Source organism: Pipistrellus kuhlii, unplaced genomic scaffold (genome assembly GCF_014108245.1).
Source record: "Pipistrellus kuhlii isolate mPipKuh1 unplaced genomic scaffold, mPipKuh1.p scaffold_m20_p_7, whole genome shotgun sequence".
Taxonomy (NCBI): Eukaryota; Metazoa; Chordata; class Mammalia; order Chiroptera; family Vespertilionidae; genus Pipistrellus; species Pipistrellus kuhlii.
In genome coordinates this window covers 61,208,766-61,231,398 of record NW_023425573.1, presented here as the reverse complement: position 1 = coordinate 61,231,398, position 22,633 = coordinate 61,208,766, and the positions used below count along the sequence as shown (strand labels likewise).

At 36.4% G+C, this 22,633-nt stretch overlaps 1 protein-coding gene across 1 annotated transcript in view; it reads left to right on the top strand.

Annotated features, from left to right (window-relative positions):
• The first annotated feature begins 1,290 nt into the window (after positions 1–1,290).
• Positions 1,291–22,633, top strand: part of KYNU (kynureninase) — a 105,714-nt gene continuing 84,371 nt past the window's right edge. Inside the window, exons 1-3 of the mRNA XM_036421889.2 lie at positions 1,291–1,468; positions 1,500–1,543; positions 8,365–8,546. Coding sequence (XP_036277782.1) covers positions 8,378–8,546 — 169 coding nt within the window. The 5' untranslated portion in view covers positions 1,291–1,468; positions 1,500–1,543; positions 8,365–8,377. The remainder of the gene's footprint in view (positions 1,469–1,499; positions 1,544–8,364; positions 8,547–22,633) is intronic.

The window sequence follows — 22,633 nt, the reverse complement described above, 5'->3', positions numbered from 1 at the left end:
GGCGGTGTGGGAGAGCAGCAGGTCATCCACAAAAATCTGCTCTGCAGCCCCCCATGAGCCAGCTGCTTATATAGGGTGAGACAAGAATGACACGGGGAACCAGGGATTACAGGAATGGGGAAGTAGGCAATTCGAAGGGTGAGACCATATTTTTGGGCAACAATGTTGTTAATCTCCCCATGGTAATAGGCAGTTCTTAAACGAGAAAGGACCACAATTCAAAGATTGACTCCCAAGTCCAAGGGCATATAACTCGAAGGTTGACTCCCAGGTCCAAGGGCATATAACTCGAAAGTTGACTCCCAGGTCCAAGGGCATATAACTCGAAGGTTGACTCACTGGTCCTGAGGGCATATAACTCCCAGCCAGGTTAGAATGTCCTTTCTTTAGCAAACATAAGGCAATCATGGTTTAAAGGAGCATGATTAATGTATCCCATAACCATAGCTAGTCCCCAATATTCTGTTTCTGTCCCTAACACTTTCAACATGATTTGAAACTCTTTTTTCTCTTTGATTGTCTTGTTGACTATTCAGATTTATGATCTATGAGTTTCTAAACTATACACACACACACACACACACACACACACACACATCCTGGCAATAAAGCATATCTAGAACCTATTTTATTTATTTTTACTTTTTTTGTTTAAAGTATTATACATATGTCTCTTTTTTTCCCCCATTGACTTTCCCCTGAGCTCCCCTAACGCCTGGCACATGCCCTCACCCCACCCTCCCTGTGTCTTGTATCCATTGGTTGTGCTTATATGCATGCATACAAGTTCTTCAGTTGATCTCTTACCCCCACCCCTAGCAATCCCCAGCCTTCCTGCTATAATTTGACAGTCTGTTTGATGCTTCTCTGCCTCTGTTCACTAGGATATAATGTTCTTTATTATCCATAAATGAGTGAGATCATGAGGTATTTTTCTTTCACTGCCTGGCTTATAAAGCCTATTTTAAATGTTTGACTAAAATGTTTATCCATTAATTGTCAAATGCTGCCTTCAACATGAAAGCTCACCATGCATTTAACAGTGCGTTCCTGCCTCAAAAATCCAAGTTGCAGAGTTGGGAAAGAACTTTTCTCTAGTCCTTAATCTACCAAAGCCTAAAGCAAGGAAGGGATGCAAATTTTGGGGTTTGGCTCCTGAACAAACTCCTTGGTTCAGCTCACACCCAAACGAGGAAGTGCTTACTAGAATCTAAAGGGCAGAGCTGCTTAGTTGAAAGAGTCCGGGGCAGAGTTCCTAGTATTTGTAACAGAAAGCAAAAGCAGCATTTGCTTACGTTTTTGTCTGTGACTGGATATTTACAACCGCCTTAATGGGGTGGAACTAAAAATAAGCCCACAAATTCCCCACAAGGTGGAGTCTGACCAGAAGTGCCTTGAATTTCTCACCCTGCCATCTGGTCTAGAAGATTGTAAGGAACTCTTAAGAGCTTTGGTGTGTGTGTGTGTGTGTGTGTGTGTGTGTGTGTGTGTGTGTGTGTTTTAAAGGACACCAAGAGCTGTGAACAACCCCATCGGATTGCCGGTAAGTTTTGAGACATTGGTATACACTTTGTACACAAATATATATTCAGTGATTTTTCCAAAGGGATAGTTTCTCTGCTGAAATGTGGCAACCATACGTGGGTAAAAACTGCTGTTTGAATTTTAACCCTTCTAGTTTGGCTCTTGCACCTGATTAAACACGGGACAAAAAAAAAGCTATTTACCTTAGCTTTCAGGTGGAGACTTGGAGGCTAAGGCAATTTTCCCTTGCCTGGGACCAGGAGCACAGGAAAGTAATTCCCACTAACTCCGTAACCTTCAGAGATAGAAACTGTAGATAAGCTCTGAGCTCTGCATCTGTGTTATAGGCTATTGCAGGATAGGGCCACATTCCAATGTCTAGCAGGATGTGACTAGGAACAACCCTGCGGGCTGACCCCAGTCTTTAGAATGTAGTCTGTAAGATTTAGAATTTAGAACAAAGGAAAATTCCTGTGGTTTGAACCTTTAAAAGGGACTTCCTACCCCTGAAACGGTGCAGTCGTGTGAAGACCACCTGCGTGTGGTGCTCTCGCATCTGTCCTGGCCAGTTATTTCAATACATCTTTGCCCGCTTATTAATTAATCATCAGCCTCCAGTGGTCTTATTTTGAACCCAGGGTTCGACCCCACAACATGCTAGTATCCTTGTCATGATGCTTTAGAAGCTTCTTCTGCCAGTTCTTCTTTCCACACCCCCCTCCCCCCGCTCTAAATTATGTTCATATATAAGTAGTAGAATTCCCTGATGGCTGTTCCTTTAAAATTCCAGAGATCATTTTTACACTTCGTAAAATTTTGTGTCAAATGAAGAGATCTTTACCAATGTAGTGAAAAAGAATTTATGTCAATAATTCACTGAACTCATGAAAGATTATTACTTTTGATTAATTAAAATTACTCCTGTAGTTTCTTAAGCTTAAATGGCAAAATTAGATAAAAATTCATTCAATAAGCTGTAAATCCTTTGTTTTCTGGTAAGTTTGTAGTTGTCTTGTGGCACTTTAGTCATTAAATATTTATTTAGCGAAGTGAAAATGTCTTTCTTAAACAGGCTGCTTCCCCTTTCATTTTATGAAATATTTGCCTAAGAATAGAAAGTTTCTACATAGCAAGAAGGATTTTTAATTTGTATATTTTTCTTTCCTGCTTTTATTTTTTAAAAGGTGGGGTGTTATTTAGCAGTAAATTGGAGTAAATGCATTGATCTTATTAACATAAAGATCAGCATGTAATTAATATAATCTTAGCTATATAAAATATGCAGTTATGACAGAGTAATGTCATTCATTTCTCAAACAGTGATAGGGCTAAAGACTGTTGCTCTATGCACATATATTAAATAAGATTTCCCCTGAGGAGAACCTATGTAATACTTTCAACAATAAAAATTAAAAGAAAAAGAAACCCCACAAACAAATAAATACCTCATAGGCAGACAACAGTATAGTCATTACCAGGAGAAATGGGGGTTAGGACAGGCAGGAAGAGTAAAAGAAGAATAACTGGTGATAGAAAGAGACATGACTTGGGGTGGCGAGCACACAGTATGATAATAAGATGATGTATTGTAGAATTGTACATCTTAAACTTATATAATGTCATTAGTAACCCCAATCAATTCAATTTAAAATAAAAATAACATTTTCTTTCCCTCTTTCACAATGAAAAGCTACATGCTTTATAATTTGCTTAGCAGTTTCTAAACTTTGAACTCATATGTGCAATCTGTTCATTTCAGGCGTGATACCTGAAATTCTGTAAAGATTAACCACTGGGTGCTTATATCATCTAGTTAATTGTTTAACTTTAGACTCATGTGTGACTAGAAGATCCTGAGTTCCAAATTACATAAAAACAATTGTTATGATCATAAAATTTTTAGCTAAGAAGTTTTAACTGTCTGAATAAAATTGTGAAAATAAGATTTACAAAATTGCAGACACTAAGTTGAGGGTAAAGTGGCAATTTTCATCACAAAGTATTAATAGTGAAATATATTACAAGAATATGTTTTATCTTTTTATAAAGTATTTCACTACTTTTATTTTATCTTAATCATGATTCTCTGAAGAAAGTAATATTTAACTTAGTTTTATATAACATTGTAGCACAAAAAGGTTATGTGACTTGGTCTTGACCCATGGTTGGCAAACTGTGGCTCATGAGCCACATGCTGCTCTTTGGCCCCTTGAGTGTGGCTCTTCCACAAAATACCACAGCCTGGGCGAGTCTATTTTGAAGAAGTGGTGTTTGAAGAAGTTTAAGTTTTAAAAATTTGACTCTCAAGCCGAAACCGGTTTGGCTCAATGGATAGAGCTTGGGGACTGAGAGGTCCCAGGTTTGATTCCGGTCTAGGGCATGTACCTTGGTTGTGGGCATATCCCCGGTAGGGAGTATGCAAGAGGCAGCTGATCAATGACTCTCTCTCATCGATGTTTCTAGCTCTCTATCTCTCTCCCTTCCTCTCTGTACAAAATCAATAAAAATATATTTTAAAAAAATAAAAAATTTGACTCTCAAAAGAAATTTCAATCATTGTACTGTTGATATTTGGCTCTGTTGACTAATGAGTTTGCCGACCATTGCCCTAGACCATCTGTATATATCTCTACCTTCTTCATAAAATTAGTACTAAAAATACAAAACATAAGATCGGAGTTTTGTTTCATTTTAATTGAGTTTATTTCAAAATAACAGCATGCCAATTTATTTTCAAAGGTCAACTTAAAAAAAGCATAAAATTATGGTTTGCAAAGCACTCATTTTCTTGGCTGGTGGATTCTATGTAGAATTAAGCAACAGTTTTTATCTTATATAATAAAGGGGTAATATGCAAATTGACCCTAATACCAGAATGACCAGGAATGACCATCGATATCACTCATGCTGACCACCAGGGAGCAGACACTCAATGCAGAAGCTGCCTCCTGGTGGTTAGTGCACTCCCACAGAAGGAGCTCCATTCAGCCACAAGCCTGTGTGGCAGCTGCAAGCACATGGTAGTGGAGCTTCTCCACCTCCTTGGCAGCACTAATGAACCCTCAAAGCTGGCAGGTAGACATCGCCCAATGGCTCCCAGGCTGCCAGAGGAATGTCTGACTCCTAGGTTAGGCCCAATCCCTCAGGGAGTGGGCCTAAGCCAGCAGGTGGACATCCCCTGCAGAATCCTGGACTGTGAGAGGGCGCAGGCCAGGCTGAGGGACACCCAAGTGCACAGATTTATGTTCATTGGGATTCTAGTGAGTTAATAAATTGCTTCCTTGTAATAAGGGCACTGTGGTGTCATGGCACTGAATGTGAAGGTTGATTACAAAGAGTTGATGAAACCCTGGAAGTGCAGCTAAGTTGATTAGGACATCATCTCTATATGCCAAGGTTGTGGGTTTGATCCTTGGTTAGGGCACATGGAAGAGTCAACCAGTGAATACCTATTAATACCGATAAATAAGTAGAACAACAAATTAATGTTTCTCTCTATTTCTCTCTCTCTCTTTCTTCTCTCTGTCTCTCTAAAATCAATAAATAAAAACTTAAAAATCGTAGATGGATTAATATCCTGTGATGCTTATAGACTGAGTACAAGGCTAAAACAAGAAATAAAGGGAGATAAAGGGAATGGACTGAAGAAATAGTAAACAATAATAATAAATTAGGAAGCAAGAAGCATGTAAAAATAAAGAAAAAGATTCAAGTCCTCAGCCAGGAATTTTGCTCTGCATATCTCACCCACATGCCATGGTGCAGGCAGCTCCGATGACTCAGCTGCTCAGAAAAAGTGTGGTCCCACAGAGTAAGCTTCATTACCTTTCTGTTTCTGTTTCTGTTTCTGTTTTTGTTTCTATTCCAGAGTTTAGTCCTCAAATGGGGGAATGATACTGACCCCTCAGGATTATTACAAGGACTGAATAAAAAACAACTATAAAGAGGCTAATGAATAAATATTAATATTTTTTAATAAGGAAAGTTGAATTTTACTGGGATATGATGATAAAAAATAATCTGTATATAAATTTAGGAACTTCATTTAGAGTTTAAAGTTAGCCCCAATGAAGCCTCAAAATGCTGATTCTAAGAGAGTCCCAAATATAAGAAAAACTCCCTTGGAAGTGTTTCTGCATCTCATTGAAAGTGTTTCTCTATTCCCATGTAGTTGGAATAGGAGAAGAAAACCCTCTAGTAGCATGTAATCTGTCATATTAAATAATTCACCCAGCTATTTTGTGAATTCTTTTAAAAAAATATATTTTATTGATTTTCCACAGAGAGGAAGGAAGAGGGATAGAGAGCTAGAAACGTCAATGAGAGAGAAACATAGACCAGCTGCCTCCTGAACAACCCTGACCAGGGATGTGCCCACAACCAATGTACATGCCCTTGGCCAGAATCGAACCTGGGACCTCACAGTCCGCAGACCGACGCTCTATCCACTGAGCCAAACCGGTTTCGGCTATTTTGTGAATTCTTATTAAACTGCCAATTTAGAGGAAAAATCTAAATGGCACTGCTCAACAATGGGCTGACTATGAAGATAAAATTTAGTCTCTCTCCCCCATCCCCCTACCTCCTTCGACGGTAGAATACAGTTCAGTAAGTAGACCAGCAACTAAATCAAGCCGCCCTAAATAATGGGTTTATAGTAACACACACTTGATCCTAAGGCAGAAAACAGTTCATGGGGTTTTCAGAACAGCAAGGCAGGCAGCCTCCCAGGCCTTCCACATGCTTTGCTGCATGAAAGGATTCAATGAGTGTCTAGACTAACTTATCCTGTCACCCTCTCAGGAACAAAAGCTGTTCCATCGCCAACTATATTTTAACAGATTCTTACTGTTGGAATCACTTCCTGCTTTAACAATCAGTGGTTCTGTCTGACTCTCAAAAATGAGTCACCCATGACAATTCTCCTTCTATGCTCTACCACTTTATTGCTTCTCTCTGTGATTCTTTTAAATTTTGCTCCTGTTTCTAACTGACTGAAGAACTGTATCTCACAGCTCATTCCTGAATGAATTTGATTACATGCTCAGCTAAACACCGTCATGATTGTTTGGCCAGAGCTTTCATAGCCAATTATTCACAGGCCATTGACAAAACCATTGTCTTTAGTGGGTCAAGTGTCCAGGAGAGGTCTAATTAATGATGACCAGGCAGCTGATAACATCAAGTGGCAGGATTAGTAGTCATCTCTACCCAGAAAGCAGCTTCTTTCATCAGAAAAAAATATAGGTAGAGACCCATTTAGAATCAAGTTGTCAGCATGACGATCTTTCCCATCCACATACATATCTAAATAAATACAGTACCAGAAGAATGCATTGTTTATTACTAGATGTGTGCTCATACGTTGTATAGGTGTTCAGAGAAGGAAAGACTATTTTAGCTGAGACACCATGGCAGTCCTCAAGAAAAAGTCACATTTGAGCTAGAACATTGAATCATGACTAGGATCTGAAGATGTACAAGGCGAAGTGGAACATTTTGGGGAAAGGGAGTGGCATAAGAAAAATCACAGAGAGGAAATTTTATGAAGAGAACAAATAACTTACATGGTCAGATTTTGAAAGAACCATCAAGATCAATGGTGAAATTATTGGCTTTTCTTCAGAGCATGAACTGCAGCAACTGATAGGCATTACTGGTATCAAAACTAAAAACTATGCTCAGGTGAAGCTTAGTATCCTTGTCTGGGAACATAAAGGATGGCTCATCAGGATGGGCCATTGGCAGCTGAGAAAGGAAGAGGTCAAGTAAGCAGAAGAATGTAAGCTTAAGGATAGGAAGAAGGTTTGTTTTGCTGGCATTGTATAAACTCAGACATGTAATTCTTTACTGCCTAACTCTGTCTGTGTTGGAATAAGAGGAAGGAGATTGAAGAGTGGAAGAGAGATTATTAAATTAGTATTCTAGAGCCTTATCTATGTTTGTTTAGGTTGGTGCCTAGAAATTGTAGGTCTTAGGTACACTCTGTGAGTTGAAAAATATCAAACATGTGTCTTCTGATCCTATTTTCCCTCAAGCTTAAATAGTCAAGAGCTAGCTTGGTAATTGGATGGTCAGTATTTTTCTCAAATTTAACATGTTCTCAAAAGAACTCTGATTTCCCTCCTCACATGTTTCTTCCCTCGATATTTCTTTAGGAGTTTCTCCCAAAGCTTAAAGTTATCTGCTTTTCTTCTTTACCATAGATTTTCTAGATTTTTGTCTCCAAAATATATTAATAAATCCAGATACTTCTTAGTACCTTTCCCCTGGCCACATTTAAGCTATTGTCATAATCCCCTGAACTCTTAAAATTGCATTAATTTACCTCTCATTTAAATAATTCACCAGAGAGCAGAAAAGGTGATTTTTTATTTAATGCCAAATGATATCATACCATTTTTCTACTCAAGATATTCCAATGTTTTCCAATTAAACTGAGAAAAATAACTTTCTGGCTTTCCAAGTTCTTCATGACTAATTTCTACCAGTGTCTCTCTTATATTACAGATAGTCACTAATTTGGTTTGTTTTCCAGAAAATAAAAAAGAGCAAGCATTTATTGAGAGTACCATTGCCTAATTCAAACTTAAAACATCCCTAAGTGACTCCATTGCCTAATTCAAACTTAAAACATCCCTAAGTGACTATTAATTTTTGGGTTGATACATGAGAATCACTCAGGCACAGAATTTAATGCTGTTTGGGTAACAATATTATTTCTGAGGTTGGGAAGATGGAACTCTTAGTTTAAAACATAAGGTGTTTTACTCCCAGGGCTAATTTTCTGCAGAAAATTGTGGCGGCTTTACTATTTTTCATTTCTGTTTTCATTTTTAGAGAACAACTTGTAATGGATCCTTTACCTCATGAGTTACCAGCTGACACAGTGCGACGCGTGGCGTCTGAACTTCGATGTCTCCCTACCGATGAGAGGGTTGCCCTTCGTCTCGATGAGGAAGATAAGCTGAGGCACTTCAGGGAATATTTTCATATTCCCAAAATGCAGGACCTCCCTCCAAGTGAGAATACTAGAAAAAGTTTTATTTTCCTTAATCAATTTATTAATCTATTTTTATTATTGCATGTGTTTATCATAACTCTTCGAAAATCATTGTCCCATTATATAATAGAGCCATTGCAATTGTCTGAAAAACAGCAGGTTCCCAGTGCTACTGAATCAACTTGTCAGCCTACCCTCGCCTCAGATTCCTTATGTTTTCTCTTGTCCTCTGAACAAAATACTTGCAGGGTGCTTTTACTGTCATCTACTTCTCTGAACAATAGACTGATTGAATAGAAATTATAGGCAGATGCATTTACTTGTTCTCTAAGCACTTTGAGTGCAAAAGAATTCCTTTTCAGTATATTATTACAATATCTTTGATTTTATAACAACTAGTTTATACCTTAATAGTTGCCTTAGAGAAAATGTCATTTTGGGATTTGGTATATTAGGATGGATTTTATGTGTGAATAAGACTTACCAAACAAAAAAAATAAATAAATGATCAAGAAATCAAAAATTAAAAATAATGGAGTAAACTGACTCTGTCCTTGGTTAGGGAGATGTTCTGTTAAAAACAAAAACAAAAACAAAAAACAAAAAGAAACCACACAACAAAACACAGCCCACCCAGTGTAGCTCAGTGCTTGAGTGTTGACCTATGAATCAGGAGGTCACAGTTAGATTCCCATGCATAAGCCTGGGTTGCAGGTTCAGTTCTCAGTAGAAGGCCTGCAAGAGGCAGTTGATCAATAATTCTCTCTCATCACTGATGTTTCTACCTCTCCTCTCCTTTCCTTTCCTCTTTGAAATATATATATATATATATATATATTAAACAGCAACTAGGTAGCACAGGTATCGAAATATAAAGCAATTTTTTGTATTTGGCTTTGCTCCATTTTACTTCTATGAAAAAGTCTACTACCGGTAGGTTGAATGGAATTAATCCACCAAAGTTGGTTCCACACACTTTACAGTAGAGTCTAATTTCCTTTTTTTTTTTCTTGAGATTAAATGAGGCAGGTACAATTTTGGATATTCATAACCCAAGAGAATCAGCAGATATGATCTTAGGGTGAGATTGAGCCACATAGCTGTCTTTACTGGCTTCTTTGTTATTAGGTAACACAGGATGGCACCATGTAGAATTACAGGAGGATGAAATAAGAGAAAGCCTTATATCTAACAGCAATCAGTGCTCTAGAACTTTATGACACTTACTGAAAATTGTAATTTTCTCCCAATTAAATACAATTTATTTTACTCATTTTCATGAGTGACAAGAAAAACAGACACAACAAAATAAGTAAACAGAAGTAGTAACAAAAACCTTTCCAGTAAGGGTGGATGGTGGTATTACAGAGAGAAGGAAGAGCATGGCAGAAGCACTGAGGAGAGAAAGTGGTTCATTGTGCCTTCAGGTTGGGCTGAATTGTCTGGGAGAATGAAGGGCCACATCTAGTCACACACTTATGAGCGGTGACCTCTTCCTGGACACGAGAGGTGATGCAGTAAGGGGTGGGTGTCTTTGACTTTCTTTTCTTAGGAGGCCTTTTTTCTATTCAATAGCATAAGGATTTGAGGTAAGACCCAACCCTGAATTTCCAGGAATAAAAGCTTTTGAAAAAAAGGGGTATACATAAAGTTAAAATGATATGTTGGATTTTTTTTTTCTTTTTCTGTTACTGAAGCTAACACTTATTAACTAACACAATTTATATCCTCATGTTGATTTCAGAGAGGAAGAGCAAAGGGGAGAGAGAAAAACAGAGAGAGAGAAAAAGGGAAACATCAGGGATAAGAAAGAATCATTGATCAGATGCCTCCTACACGCCCCACAATGGGGATCACGAGCCCACAACCTGAGCATGTGCCCTGACCAGCAATTGAACCACGACCTCCTGGTTCATAAGTCAATGCTGGTTGGGCTGGGGATGATGTTTTAATAGAAGAAACCACCAAATCACAAAACTCAGCAGAATGTGATCCCACCTTTCTATGATAGATTTAAGTTCTATCAGATTGCATAAGGAGATATTTTCACACAATTTAAAAATCTTGTCCAAACTTTCAGATTAACACATAGATGTATTATACTCAAACCTGCAGAATGGACCTTAATTGCCATGGTGTTGCTGTCATTACTGACCCCGATTCTTGGCATTCAGGACTCATTCTCAGGAAAATATGGTATTAACATATTTTATAGCCATCCTACTTGAAGAATTACATTTTAAAAATGAAGATCTTGAAATTTGAACCATTTTATTTAGAACCAGCTATTAGCCAAAATGATATAATACACAAAGAATAAATAGAAAATGAACTTATATACACCATTTCTGGAATTCTAGCCATAATAACAATCTGATGGCAACTTATAATTAGCTTTGTTCCAAGAAAAATGTTTATCTTCTTAGATTTCAACCATCTGCCTTCAAGTCCCCAACTGCACAGAGTGACTTCTGTACAGAGATGATAACCACAATTCCAATAAGGATAACTACCGTATTTTTCGGACCATAAGACGCACTTTTTTCCCCCCAGAAGTGGGGAGAAAAAGTCCCTGCGTCTTATGGTCCAAATATAGCCTACACATATACTTTAAAAAAAAAAGTTTTTTTACTTGCCTGGCTCTGTGTGGTCTCTGTGTGCTTGCCCGGCTCTAAAATGGTTCTAAATGCTGCTGTTTACTTTACAGGGTTGATTACATGTGTTTATGACTGTGATGTTGGGTTTTAATGCACATAAAATATTTTAGGACACTATTTGTTTCAGAATCTTTTTTTCTTCATTTCCCTTCTCTAAAAACTGGTGCGTCTTATGGTCCGGTGTGTCTTATGGTCCGAAAAATATGGTAAGTCCTTGCATCCTTATTGCTATAAGACATAATATATTATTTGAAAATAAAATTTGAAGTATTAAATTAAAACTTAAATGAATAATTGAGAAAAAAATTTAAACTATTCGTTATTTAAAAAGTAGTTTTGAATGACACAAAAATTTGCATCACTACCCCCAAGAGTTTATAAAATTAGGCATTGTCAAAGCGTGTAGCCTCCTGACCAGCTGCCTGAGGATCACCAGAGAGTTTTCTAGAACTTGCAAGTTCTTGGGTCCCATCCCTGAATTACTAAATCAGAGGCTTTGACGGGAGTCCATTCTAGATCACTGAGGATGGTGTGATAGGTAGTTGGATCAATTAATTCTTACTCTAACTCTAGGGTGACTATTATTCTCTGAGGGTTCATCCTTTCAACACCTTTGTAGGCATTTCTCTGTCCTTGCAACTATTTTCAGGACAGTTTATCTGTGAACTAAAGAACACGGTTATCACGTGCCTGAAGTTTTGTTGAGGTATGAGGAGACAGATAATAAACACCCTTACAAACAGTAAGTAATGTACTTACTGTGAGTGTTTGGAGAGCAGCTGGGAGAAGTGTTATTTTACCAGGGTGGTCAGGGAAGGAAACACGGCAGAGATGGCAACTGAGCAGAGTGTGCCCCATGGGCACAGAGGTGAAGATGAGCTGGTGGCTACTCAAGTTTGTACTGCACAAGAGCATCAGACTCAAGGATGGTTGATGTTGAAATTTCTTTTTTGTCAAGATAAGACTACACCACCAGTAGCTTATTAAAACCATCTAAAAACATTTAAAACTGATATTGTATTTCAAACTATTGTAAAAGACTAGCATAATATCAAGAACAAATGTTCTTCAGGAACTCTGAATAATGAAAAAAAAAAAAGAACATAAATAAAAAAGTTTTGGGCAAGTGAAAGAATCACAACTCCCACCATAGGCTTTAGAAATTTACTAAGGAAACGCTATAGACATAGCCTGTAGTTTTCTGATATTTTGCCATTAAATATTAAGTTTACTGTAGATTTCTAATAGGAAGTTTTACCAAAATAAGTAAGTTTTTCTCTATTCCTGGAGGGTTTCTGAGTTGTTATTAGAGAAAAGGTAAACAATATTTTTACTCAGCTTGTGTTGGGCTTATGTTCAGCATTGTTCTGAAGACCACAGCCAAAACAGAGAAAGAGATTCTACACTGAGTGGCCAGATTATATGATCTCTGAACACATAATAATCTGGCCACTCAGTGTATAGCCTATATAATAAAAGGCTAAATATGCAAATTGTCCCTTTAACCAGGAATTCGACCAGCAGGCCAGCTGGCCAACTGCTCATGTCCCCTCCCTCTGGCCAAGCTGGCTGGACCACATCCATGTGCAAATCCATGCCATGCATGAATTCATGCACTGGGTCTCAAAAAATAAATAAATAAACAAACAAACAAACAAACAAATAAATATTAAAATTAAAATTAAAAAATATATATATATATATATAATATGAGTGGCCAGATTATTATGCATTCAGAGATTATAATAATCTGTCCACTCAGTGTATATTTCCAAGTCTATACTTAGTGTATAGAGCACATGTGTCAAACACAAGGCCCGAGGGCCAAATCCGTCCCGCCAGGCCTTGCAATGTGGCCCGCACCGCACTGTCATCACTGCACTCCGCTGCGTTTCCATCACAATGACAGTTTATGACTGTTCAGTAAACCATTCGGCCCGCGATTTAGGCTGGATTTTAGATTTTGGCCCCTTCTCTGATTGAGTTCGACACCCCTATATTGGTTGGCTTAAAAAATAATTGAATAGCTATCTTTACAAATTAATTTTGATAATACCATCCAGAGGTAGAAAAATAGCATGTATCTATAAAATACGTACATAGACACACGCAAGCATACAGATAGACACAGACATGAATCTTATAGTTAAAAAAAAATTTAGCTATGTCTCAAGTACAAAACTCAAAAGAATAGTTGGATCCAAATCGTGTTTCTGTCAGATAGACTATGTTAAGGTTATCTGCTCAAATGGCCAAAAATTTTTACTAAATATTTTTATTTTTTGCATGCTTTTAAAGCTATTTTGGGAGTCATTTTGTCTTTTAGGAGCTTTTTTATAACAAGCAAAAAAATGCATCATATTTTCTGCAAGAAATATGAGATCCTTTCTTTTTAAGGAAGCCCTGTAAGGTGGACTTATCTAAAACAATTTTTTTCCAAGAATGCTGATGACCATTTTAAACTATCTAAGAGAGGCCCCATTTTTTTCAGAAAGGAGCAGGATCCTGAACAAAGAAACGAAACCTATCTTGCCTTTGAATTCCCTAAAAACTTCTTAACACACTGCGGGCAGACCACGAGCATTCTCGTGTTTTCATATCACACAGTGTTTTACACAAATGTTGAAGGCAGACCTTAAAATTAAATACCCATTGCATTTCGAAGTTCTTTATTACATGTTCTTACAAACTAATATCTTTTTAAAGTATTATACTTTGTAAACTATTTGTACTCGTTCAATAGAAACTTATCTGGCCACTTAGTAAAGCTGGCACTCAAACGACTGGTACGCAATGTGTTAGCTAGTTTTCCCAACAGCTATTTCAAAATACCAAGAATCATGTGTTGTACCCTTTTTGAAAAAGATGGATAACTTACCACGAAGCTTTAACAACGAAACAACAGAACAAACAGAAACAGAAAGTCAGTGTGCATAATAAAGTTGGAGAACGCAGAATGTAAAGAGCAGAGCTCAGATGTAACAGAGACTTACCCCACAAGTCCATGGTCTGTGAGACAGTACCTCACAAGTCCATGGTCTGTGGGTGAGTACAGAGGACTCTGTGGGCCGCGGGACCTGCTTTTCTCACTACCTCAGGGTTGTGGGGGGTTGTCTTCTTTGGACTCCACTTCTGGCGCTATGCTATGAATGTGAAAGGTTCAGAAATAGCCTAAGTAAAACCAAATGAATCAGTGAAGCATTACTTAGGAACAATTTGTTGTGCACACACCAAGAGCACTCACACCCAAACCTGGACTGAGAAGCAGGGCATATTGCTACAAAGCAGCTTATTAAGGCAGTGACCGTTTTCTCTTCATAAGGATTGACTATAAGCTCAATGAAGATGGTTGAACTGGCATGATTTGATTTTCAAAAGGACATTTGAGGTTGTGTCCAGTTTTGGTGTTTATGAGTAATTGCTATACACAATCATATAAATGCTTGTGTGAATGTAAAGTTTTTATCAAACTTATTTTGTGCATGTGAAATGTAAGATAGTACATAGTTTACTCTTGGCAGACCACATATTCACTTTCTCATCTTCCCTCCTCCCCCTTCTTTCAATTAAATATGTTGGGGTTTTTTTGTTTGTTTGTTTGTTTTAACTCTTAGCTTGAGGACCAGGCGTCCTCAAACTTTTTAAAGTGGGGGCCAGATCACGGTCCCTCAGAGAGCTGGAGGGCCGGACTATATGAACTACTAATTCCTACTGTAACACCTCGGCTGCGCTCACTGCCCAAAAAACCTGGCGGGCCGGATCAGACTCCTCTGCGGGCCGCATGTGGCCCGCTGGCCGTAGTTTGAAGACCCCTGTTAGACTATACAGAAACTAACCAGGGCTAGATTTGGCATACAAACCATAACTTGTCAACCCCTGGTCTAGCATGCTGTAAATAGATTGTGGGATCATACTACAAATGAATTTTTAACGTAGAAAGAGCTGTTAATCTGTTTTCCAGAGTAGTTGAAACAGTTTGCATTGCTATCAGCAAAGTGTGAGTGCCTATTGTTCCCCATTATTACTAGCAGTTGGTATTGTCAGATTTTTGTTCTTTTTTTTTTTTTTAACTTATTCTAATGTGTATAGTAATATCTCATTTGAGATAGTACATGCATTTCCCTAATAGCTATTGAAATTTAGCAGTAATAGTTGTATGAGATTGTGAACTATCCACATATTTTCTTTAAAAAAAAAAAAAAATGCAGCTCTTGGAGAACCAAGATGGTGGCATAGATAAACATGTACTCACCGCCTCCCAGAACCACATCCAAATTACAACTAAAATACAGAACACCATTATTCAGAACTGCCTACAATCTGGCTGAATGGAAGTCCTACAACTAGAGAAATAAAGAAAGTAGAATGAATATTTTTTTTTAAAGTCGTTGCTCAAATATTTTAACAATTTTTAAAATGATGACTTTTCAGAGTCCTTTATGTACTCAGTACATAACTCATTTGTTGAATAAGTGATATGAAAATACTTTCTCCAAGTCCAGAGCTTATCTTTCATTTCTCATAATAGAATCTTTCACAGAGACCAGAGGTTTTTAATTTTGAGGATGCCTCATATATTGGTTTTTTATTTTTTATTTTATAGATTGTGCTTTTTATCAAAGAACTCCTCACCCAAACTTAAGTTTCAAAGGTTTTCTTGATCCATGTTTTATTTAGAATTATTTCTGTTATTTTTAGTGTGGTTTTTTTAAAATTATTTATCACTTATTTATTTTTATTATGGTCACAAAACATTCACTGTATGGATTTAGTTTTTTTAAATTTGCTCAGGTTTCCCTCCCCCAGACAATGGTCTGTCTTGATAAACACTTTATGTACATTTAAAAGAAGGTTTACTCCATTGTTTGTTGGAATGTTCAATAAACATAAATTATATTCATTTGCTTGATTTTTTTTTTCAGTTCTATATCCTTACTGTTTCTATATTTACTTACTATGTTAATTATTGAGAGATGGGCATTCATTGAAATGTTCAACAGTAACTGTATAGGCTTTCCCATTTCTCCTTTTAGTTTTTCCTCAGTTTTTGCTTTGTATGTGTTGGTGTTGTTGGATGCACTCACATTTGGTATTGTTATATCTTATTGCTGAATCGATACATTTATTATCATGCAATACCCTATTTTATCTCTGATAGTTTGCTTGCTCTGCAGTTTACTTTGTCTGATATAAATAATGATCAAGTTTCATTTTGGTGAGTGTTTGCATGACATGTCTTTTTCTACCTTTTATGTTTTTCCTATCAATATCATTACAATAAAGTACTCAGAATGCTTATAGACACAACATAGTTTGGTCACTTAATTTATCTTGGCAATAATTGACTTTTAATTGCTGCATTTAAACCATTTATTGGGTCGGCAGCTAAGTAATTGCGGATTTTTAAAAGAAAATCAAAGACAATTTTTTCATGGAACTAAATAACTTTATTCTGTAATGTATTGCCCATTTTGATCAATGACCTTTTGCCATCTTTCAGGCAGCATCATAATCCCATGTTCAAAAAACTTCTGGTTTTTATTAGCAAAAAACTGAATCAGGTACGATTTGACATCATCATTATTATTGAAATTTTTACCATTCAAGGAGTTTTGTAAAGATCGAAACAAAAAGTAATCAGATGGTGCAAGGTCAGGACTATATGGTGGATGTGGCAAAACATCCCAACCAAGCTCCATTAATTTTTGCCGAGTGACCAAAGATGTGTGTGGCTTTGCATTGTCATGATGGAATACAACACCTTTTCGATTTGTCAATTCGGGCCGCTTTTCTTCAACTGCATTGTTTAATTTCGTTAGTTGTTCAATGTAGACATCAGAATTGATCGTTTGGTTGGGTGGTAAGAGTTCAAAGTAGACAATTTTTTTGTAATCCCACCAAACTGATAACAAAACCTTCTTTTGATGAATATCAGCTTTTGATGTTGTTTGAGTTGGTTCACCTGGCCTGCTCCATGATCTTTTCCGCTTGATATTGTTGTAAACAACCCATTTTTCATTGCCAGTTATCAGTCGTTTTAAAAATGGATCATTTTCATTACGTTTCTTTAGCAAATCGCAGCTGCTAATGCGTTGCGTTAACTGTGATTCTTTCAGTTCGTGAGGAACCCATGTATCGAGTTTTTGAACATAGCCAAGTTGTTTTAAGTGATTTTCAATGCATGTATGTGATACATGAAGCTTCTCTGCAATCTCACGTGTTCTACTGTGACAGTCCGAATTGATTATTGCTTTGATTAGGGCGTCATCAACTTCAACTGGACGACCAGAGCGTTTTTCATCTTTGAGTGAAAAATCACCAGAACGAAATTTGGCAAACCAATTTTGACACTGCCGTTCTTTTAAGGCTTCGTCACCATAAACAGCACATAACTTTTTATGAGCTTGCAATGTGTTTTTCCCTTTGCGGAAATAAAAAAGCAAAATATGACGAAAATGTTCCTTTTGATTTTCCATTTTTCAACGAACGCCAAACGAAAACTACAAAACAGATCAAAAAACTTTTTTTACTGATTAACAGCTGAATAGCCAACTATCAAATAACAAAATGTGTTTTACATTTGTACTACGTCTGCAAACCTAAAAATTCAACTGAAGCCATATATGTGTGAAACCCGCAATTACTTAGCTGCCGACCCAATATGTTTAATGTGATGATTGATATGTTTAGATGAAGGTCTATCATTTAATTATTTGTTTTTAGTTTGTCGTTTTTAAAAACCTTTATTTTCCCCTTTTTTTGTCTTCATAAAAATGATGCTTTGTTTTAGGGGATTTTTTGGTATAGCATTAAATTTTATATCAAATTTTGAAATATATCTTTATAGTTATTTTTGTTTTTTTAATGGTTTTTCTAAAAGTTAATATATAATATATAATCCTATATAATAAAAAGCTAATATGTAAATTGTCCTCTTGGCTGGGAGTTGGACCAGGGGGCAGGGTTGGCTGGCCAACTGCCCCAGACTCTCTAGTTCTATATTAAATAATTTTGAATTTTATCTATATATTTTGAATATTATCTTATCAGACTTAGGTGAGTGTTGATATTTTTCATTTCCTTTGGTTTACTTTAGTCTACCCAGATAAGTTTAGTCTGCAAAGATTTGTCCTGCACATAGACCACTTAGTAATTTGAAATCTGGGATCAATTCTCAATGTTTTCTTACATTGTTTAGGGTTAGATACATTCAAGTACAGTTCAGAGTGAGCTCAGGAGTTTACGTACAACTTTATATAATGATTTTCTTAAGCTCCCTCTTTGCCTAAAACTTCCCTGTCCCCAGATGCCCATTCTCATTTTCCTCTGGTCAGAAAACTAAAATATAGTTTACACATTTTGTTATGCGCTTCTTGTGACTATGCTTGCTTCTGGTAAGGCACCAGGGCAAAGAACAAAAGCAACCAGAATTATCCTGCATTCTTAGAACTATCCTTCCTTTGGTTAGAAAGAAATGCTTTCTTTCTCAGTGGTTTGGGTGTATGTGCAGCTCCTGCTGTTATAACTGCCACCACTGTCACAGGATTGACTGGTGATTACAATGGGAGATCACAGGAAAAAAAAAAAAAAAAAAGATAGGGGGGAAAAAAGAGGGGAGGGTGTAATTTACTCACCTCTCTTTAGCTGGCCCCTAGTAATTTTCTAAGGGTCAGATGTGGAAATACTGGGCTTCTCTTGGAGCTCTTACAGTCCATACATACACTATATAATTTGGGGTATCAGGGTGTCTTTGAAACCAAGATAGGAGCCATTTCTCAAAGGTGGAAACAAAATTAAAAATTCAATGCCAAATTCTGGTGGCAGTTCAAATTTTTGTTTTCGTCCCTTGATAAGCCTATTGACATTTGTATTTCAGACTTCGCAGATTCTAAAGTGCTACTCAGTGAATGGAGTGTGTCAGAATGAAGTGTGCTCCTCTAGGTCAAGTTGTGTCTTAGACTTCTCTGAAATATAAAAGACAAAAAATAGGTTTTGTACTTAAAGAGAAAAAACAACTATTAAATTGAAATTATACAAAAAAGAAAGAAAACTTATTTTAAAATATTTTTTCAACAAGAAGAATATGTTAGTAAGCTAGTTTTTCATTCTAATAACCAAACCCAGAATTGGTCCTTAGGAATTGTGAGATGCGGTGCTCTATGTGTTATTTAATAAAAGTGATAAGTTCTGGGACCAGTGGTTTGCTTCTGGACATTATTTGTCTACAGATGACATTTTGACCTACTTTTTAAGAGGAATATGATCTCAGAGATTAATGGACATAGACATCAATCCTAGTTCATTAGTATCCCAAATCACCAAATTCAATTCCTTATTGACAACAACAACCCAATCACATTAGTATCGCAAGCATTTAGATTGCAACAATTTTACAATTAGCTCTTATCCAACAAATTCATATTAGGTGCTTATAATCTTCTTGATATTACAAAGGATCCAAATAATCAAAATACAAATGAAACAAACAAAGCTTGAATCTTTATGCTTCCCATTACTAAGGGCAATACAATCAGCAACAATTTCATGTTCACCAATCTGTAGAAACATTGCAATATCTTTAGCAAGGGCCTTTTCTTTTCCTTTCTTTTCGTGATTCTTCCTTTTTCCTTGTTAAATTTGCAAGCGAAATCCTTAGATTTCTCAAATGAGCAGTCATAATATGTTGAGATTTTAGCCTAGAATTTCTAATCAAAAGAACACCTAAATTTCTAATCTAATGGAACACCTAAATCTTCTTGTCACATGGCCTTTAAAAGAATGGGCTTTCGTCTTTTCTTATAAATATGGAGGAAAATATCTCTTAAATATAAATTATCCTACATTTTTTTTAAAAAAAAATATGTTTTTTATTGATTTCAGAGAGGAAGGGTCAGGGAGAGAGAAATAGAAACATCAATCATGACAGAATCATTGATTGGTTGCCTTCTGCATGCCCCCTTCTGGGATTGAGCCCGCAACCCAGGCATGTACACTTGACCTAAATCAAAACCAGAACCCTTCAGTCTGCAGAGCAAAGCTCTATCCAATGACATTCCCCTACATTTTTAAGCAAAAAATAAGAAAATCTTGCTGTCGCAGTAACCAATCCCAGAATAATGCTTACCAAGGTAACTTTTGAGAAATCAACTCTTCCTTACATCATAGAGCTAGGCTTTGAATCAGTTTTGCTCCTTTATATCAAGTTGTATCTTAGACTTTTGAAGTGTGTAATAAGCAGAAAGTGAAATTCCTAAATTCAAAAAAAAATATCAATTTAAACTAATTTTTAAAAAGAGAAACATTTACTTAAAAAATAGGTCAAAATAAGTTAGCAAACTAGTCTTTTAGTCTAATAAAAAATATCTAATAATATTACAACAATAAACATTAATTATATGGAATGAATTACATTTCTGCAATTCTGATAAGAAATGTTGATACTTATTTTACACTGACAGTCCATTTAATGTTGGTTTATATGTATACATTTACCCCACCCATGACATATATATTAAAAATACACACTGGCATCTGATAATAAAATCATACAAATTTGAGATACTTTTAATAACAAATTAATTTTAAAAAATATTTATATAGACAAGTCAGTTTAAATAGCTTTAGAACTTACCTTTACTTTTTGTCAAACCATTGCCTTACTTCTATATTTTCTCTTCAATTTGTAAAAACAAATTAGTTACTTTATAGTTCCTGTTCTAATCTTGCATAAATGAAACTGGTCCCTTGGTTAAATTTGGAACATATAAATAAACTAAAAGAATAAGCAAATAAAGTTTAGAGTGATCGGCATTTTTAATGCAGGTAAAATATTACTCAGAAGCAATCAAATTAATTTCCAGAATCTTGAACTTCTATAGCAATCCCATTGTAACCTTTGTCAAGGGATGAGGCCTCCAGCCAGATGCCTCTAAGACTTAAGGCCGAATTAAGGTGAGGCCTATTTATGGAAAGCTAACACTCTTGAGTTCTTAGAGTTCTTAGACCTTTTGAGATCAAATAAACCTTTAAGGAGTGTGTTATTGGTTGAACTGAGTTCCCTAAAAATTTTATGTTTTGAAGTCCTAACCCCTAGAACCACAGAATGTGACCTCAAAAGGAGATGGAGTCTTTAAGATACATCAGGTTAAAATGAGGCTATGAGGGTGGCTCTCATCCAGTATGACTTATAAAAGAGGGAAATTTTGAGACATGAAGGGAGAACATTGGTGATCATAAGCACAGCCATTTAGAAGTCAAGTAGAGCAGCCTATAACAGATCCTTCCCTCACAGCCTTCAGAGAGAACAAATCCTCCCAACACCTTGATTTTGGACTTACAACCTCCAGAATGCTGAGATAATAAATTTCTGTTGGTTAATAACCGAGTTCATTGAACTTTGTACAAAACACCTAGCAAACTAATACAGATGGTGAATAACAGGAAATTATCCCAGGTCAAGGAGGATTGAAAAAAGATAAAGACTTGCTGAAACCGGTTTGGCTCAGCGGTAGAGCTTCAGTCTGTGGACTGAAAGGTCCTGGGTTTGATTCTGGTCAAGGGCATGTAAATTGGTTAAGGGCACATCCCCGGTGGGGGCTGTGCAAGAGGCAGCTGGTCGATGTTTCTCTCCCATTGACATTTCTAGCGCTCTATCTCTCTCCCTTTCTCTCTGTAAAAAATCAATAAAATATATTAAAAAAGAAAAAAAGAAAAAGAAAAAAGATAGAGACTTGACTGACATAGGAAATTCATGAACTCTTGCAGCATGTCCAATTTGTGCCAGAATTTGGAGAATGACCTTAGGAAAAGGGTTGGCAAAAATATTTTTTTCAAATAATAAGGTTTAATGAGAACACATCCACATTTATTTATTTACATATTTTTCTATGGCTATTTTTATGCCACCATGATAGAAACAAGTCCTTGCAGCAGGAATTGTAAGTTCCACAAAGCCTAAAATGTTTGCCTTCTGGTTTTTGACAGAAAAGGCTTTGTTTGGTCTACCTTGAAAATCATTTCTTGGGTGTTGTGCCTCTTTAGTCTAACAGAGCAAATGTAGCAAATTATCTAACTTAAACACAAAATCAAGCCCTGGCTGGGTAGGTCAGCTTGTAAGAGTGTCATCTGGATACACCAAGATTGTAGGTTCGATCTCCAGACAGGGCACATACAAGCATCAACCAATGAATGCATAAGTGGTACAACAAATTGCTGTGTTTTTGTTTTTGTTTTTGTTTTCCTCTCTCACCCTTCTTCTCTGTCTCTAAAAATCAATAAAACAAACACAAAATCACATATCACAATTTTTTAGAGTACCAGTAAATCTGGACAGGATTAATATGGATTCAGAGGAGAGAAATGAAGCCCTTATTTACTTCATCCCAAACATTAGATGGACATAAAGCCAAAGGAGGCAGATCTTTACAAGTAAAATAAGTAAAGACATTAA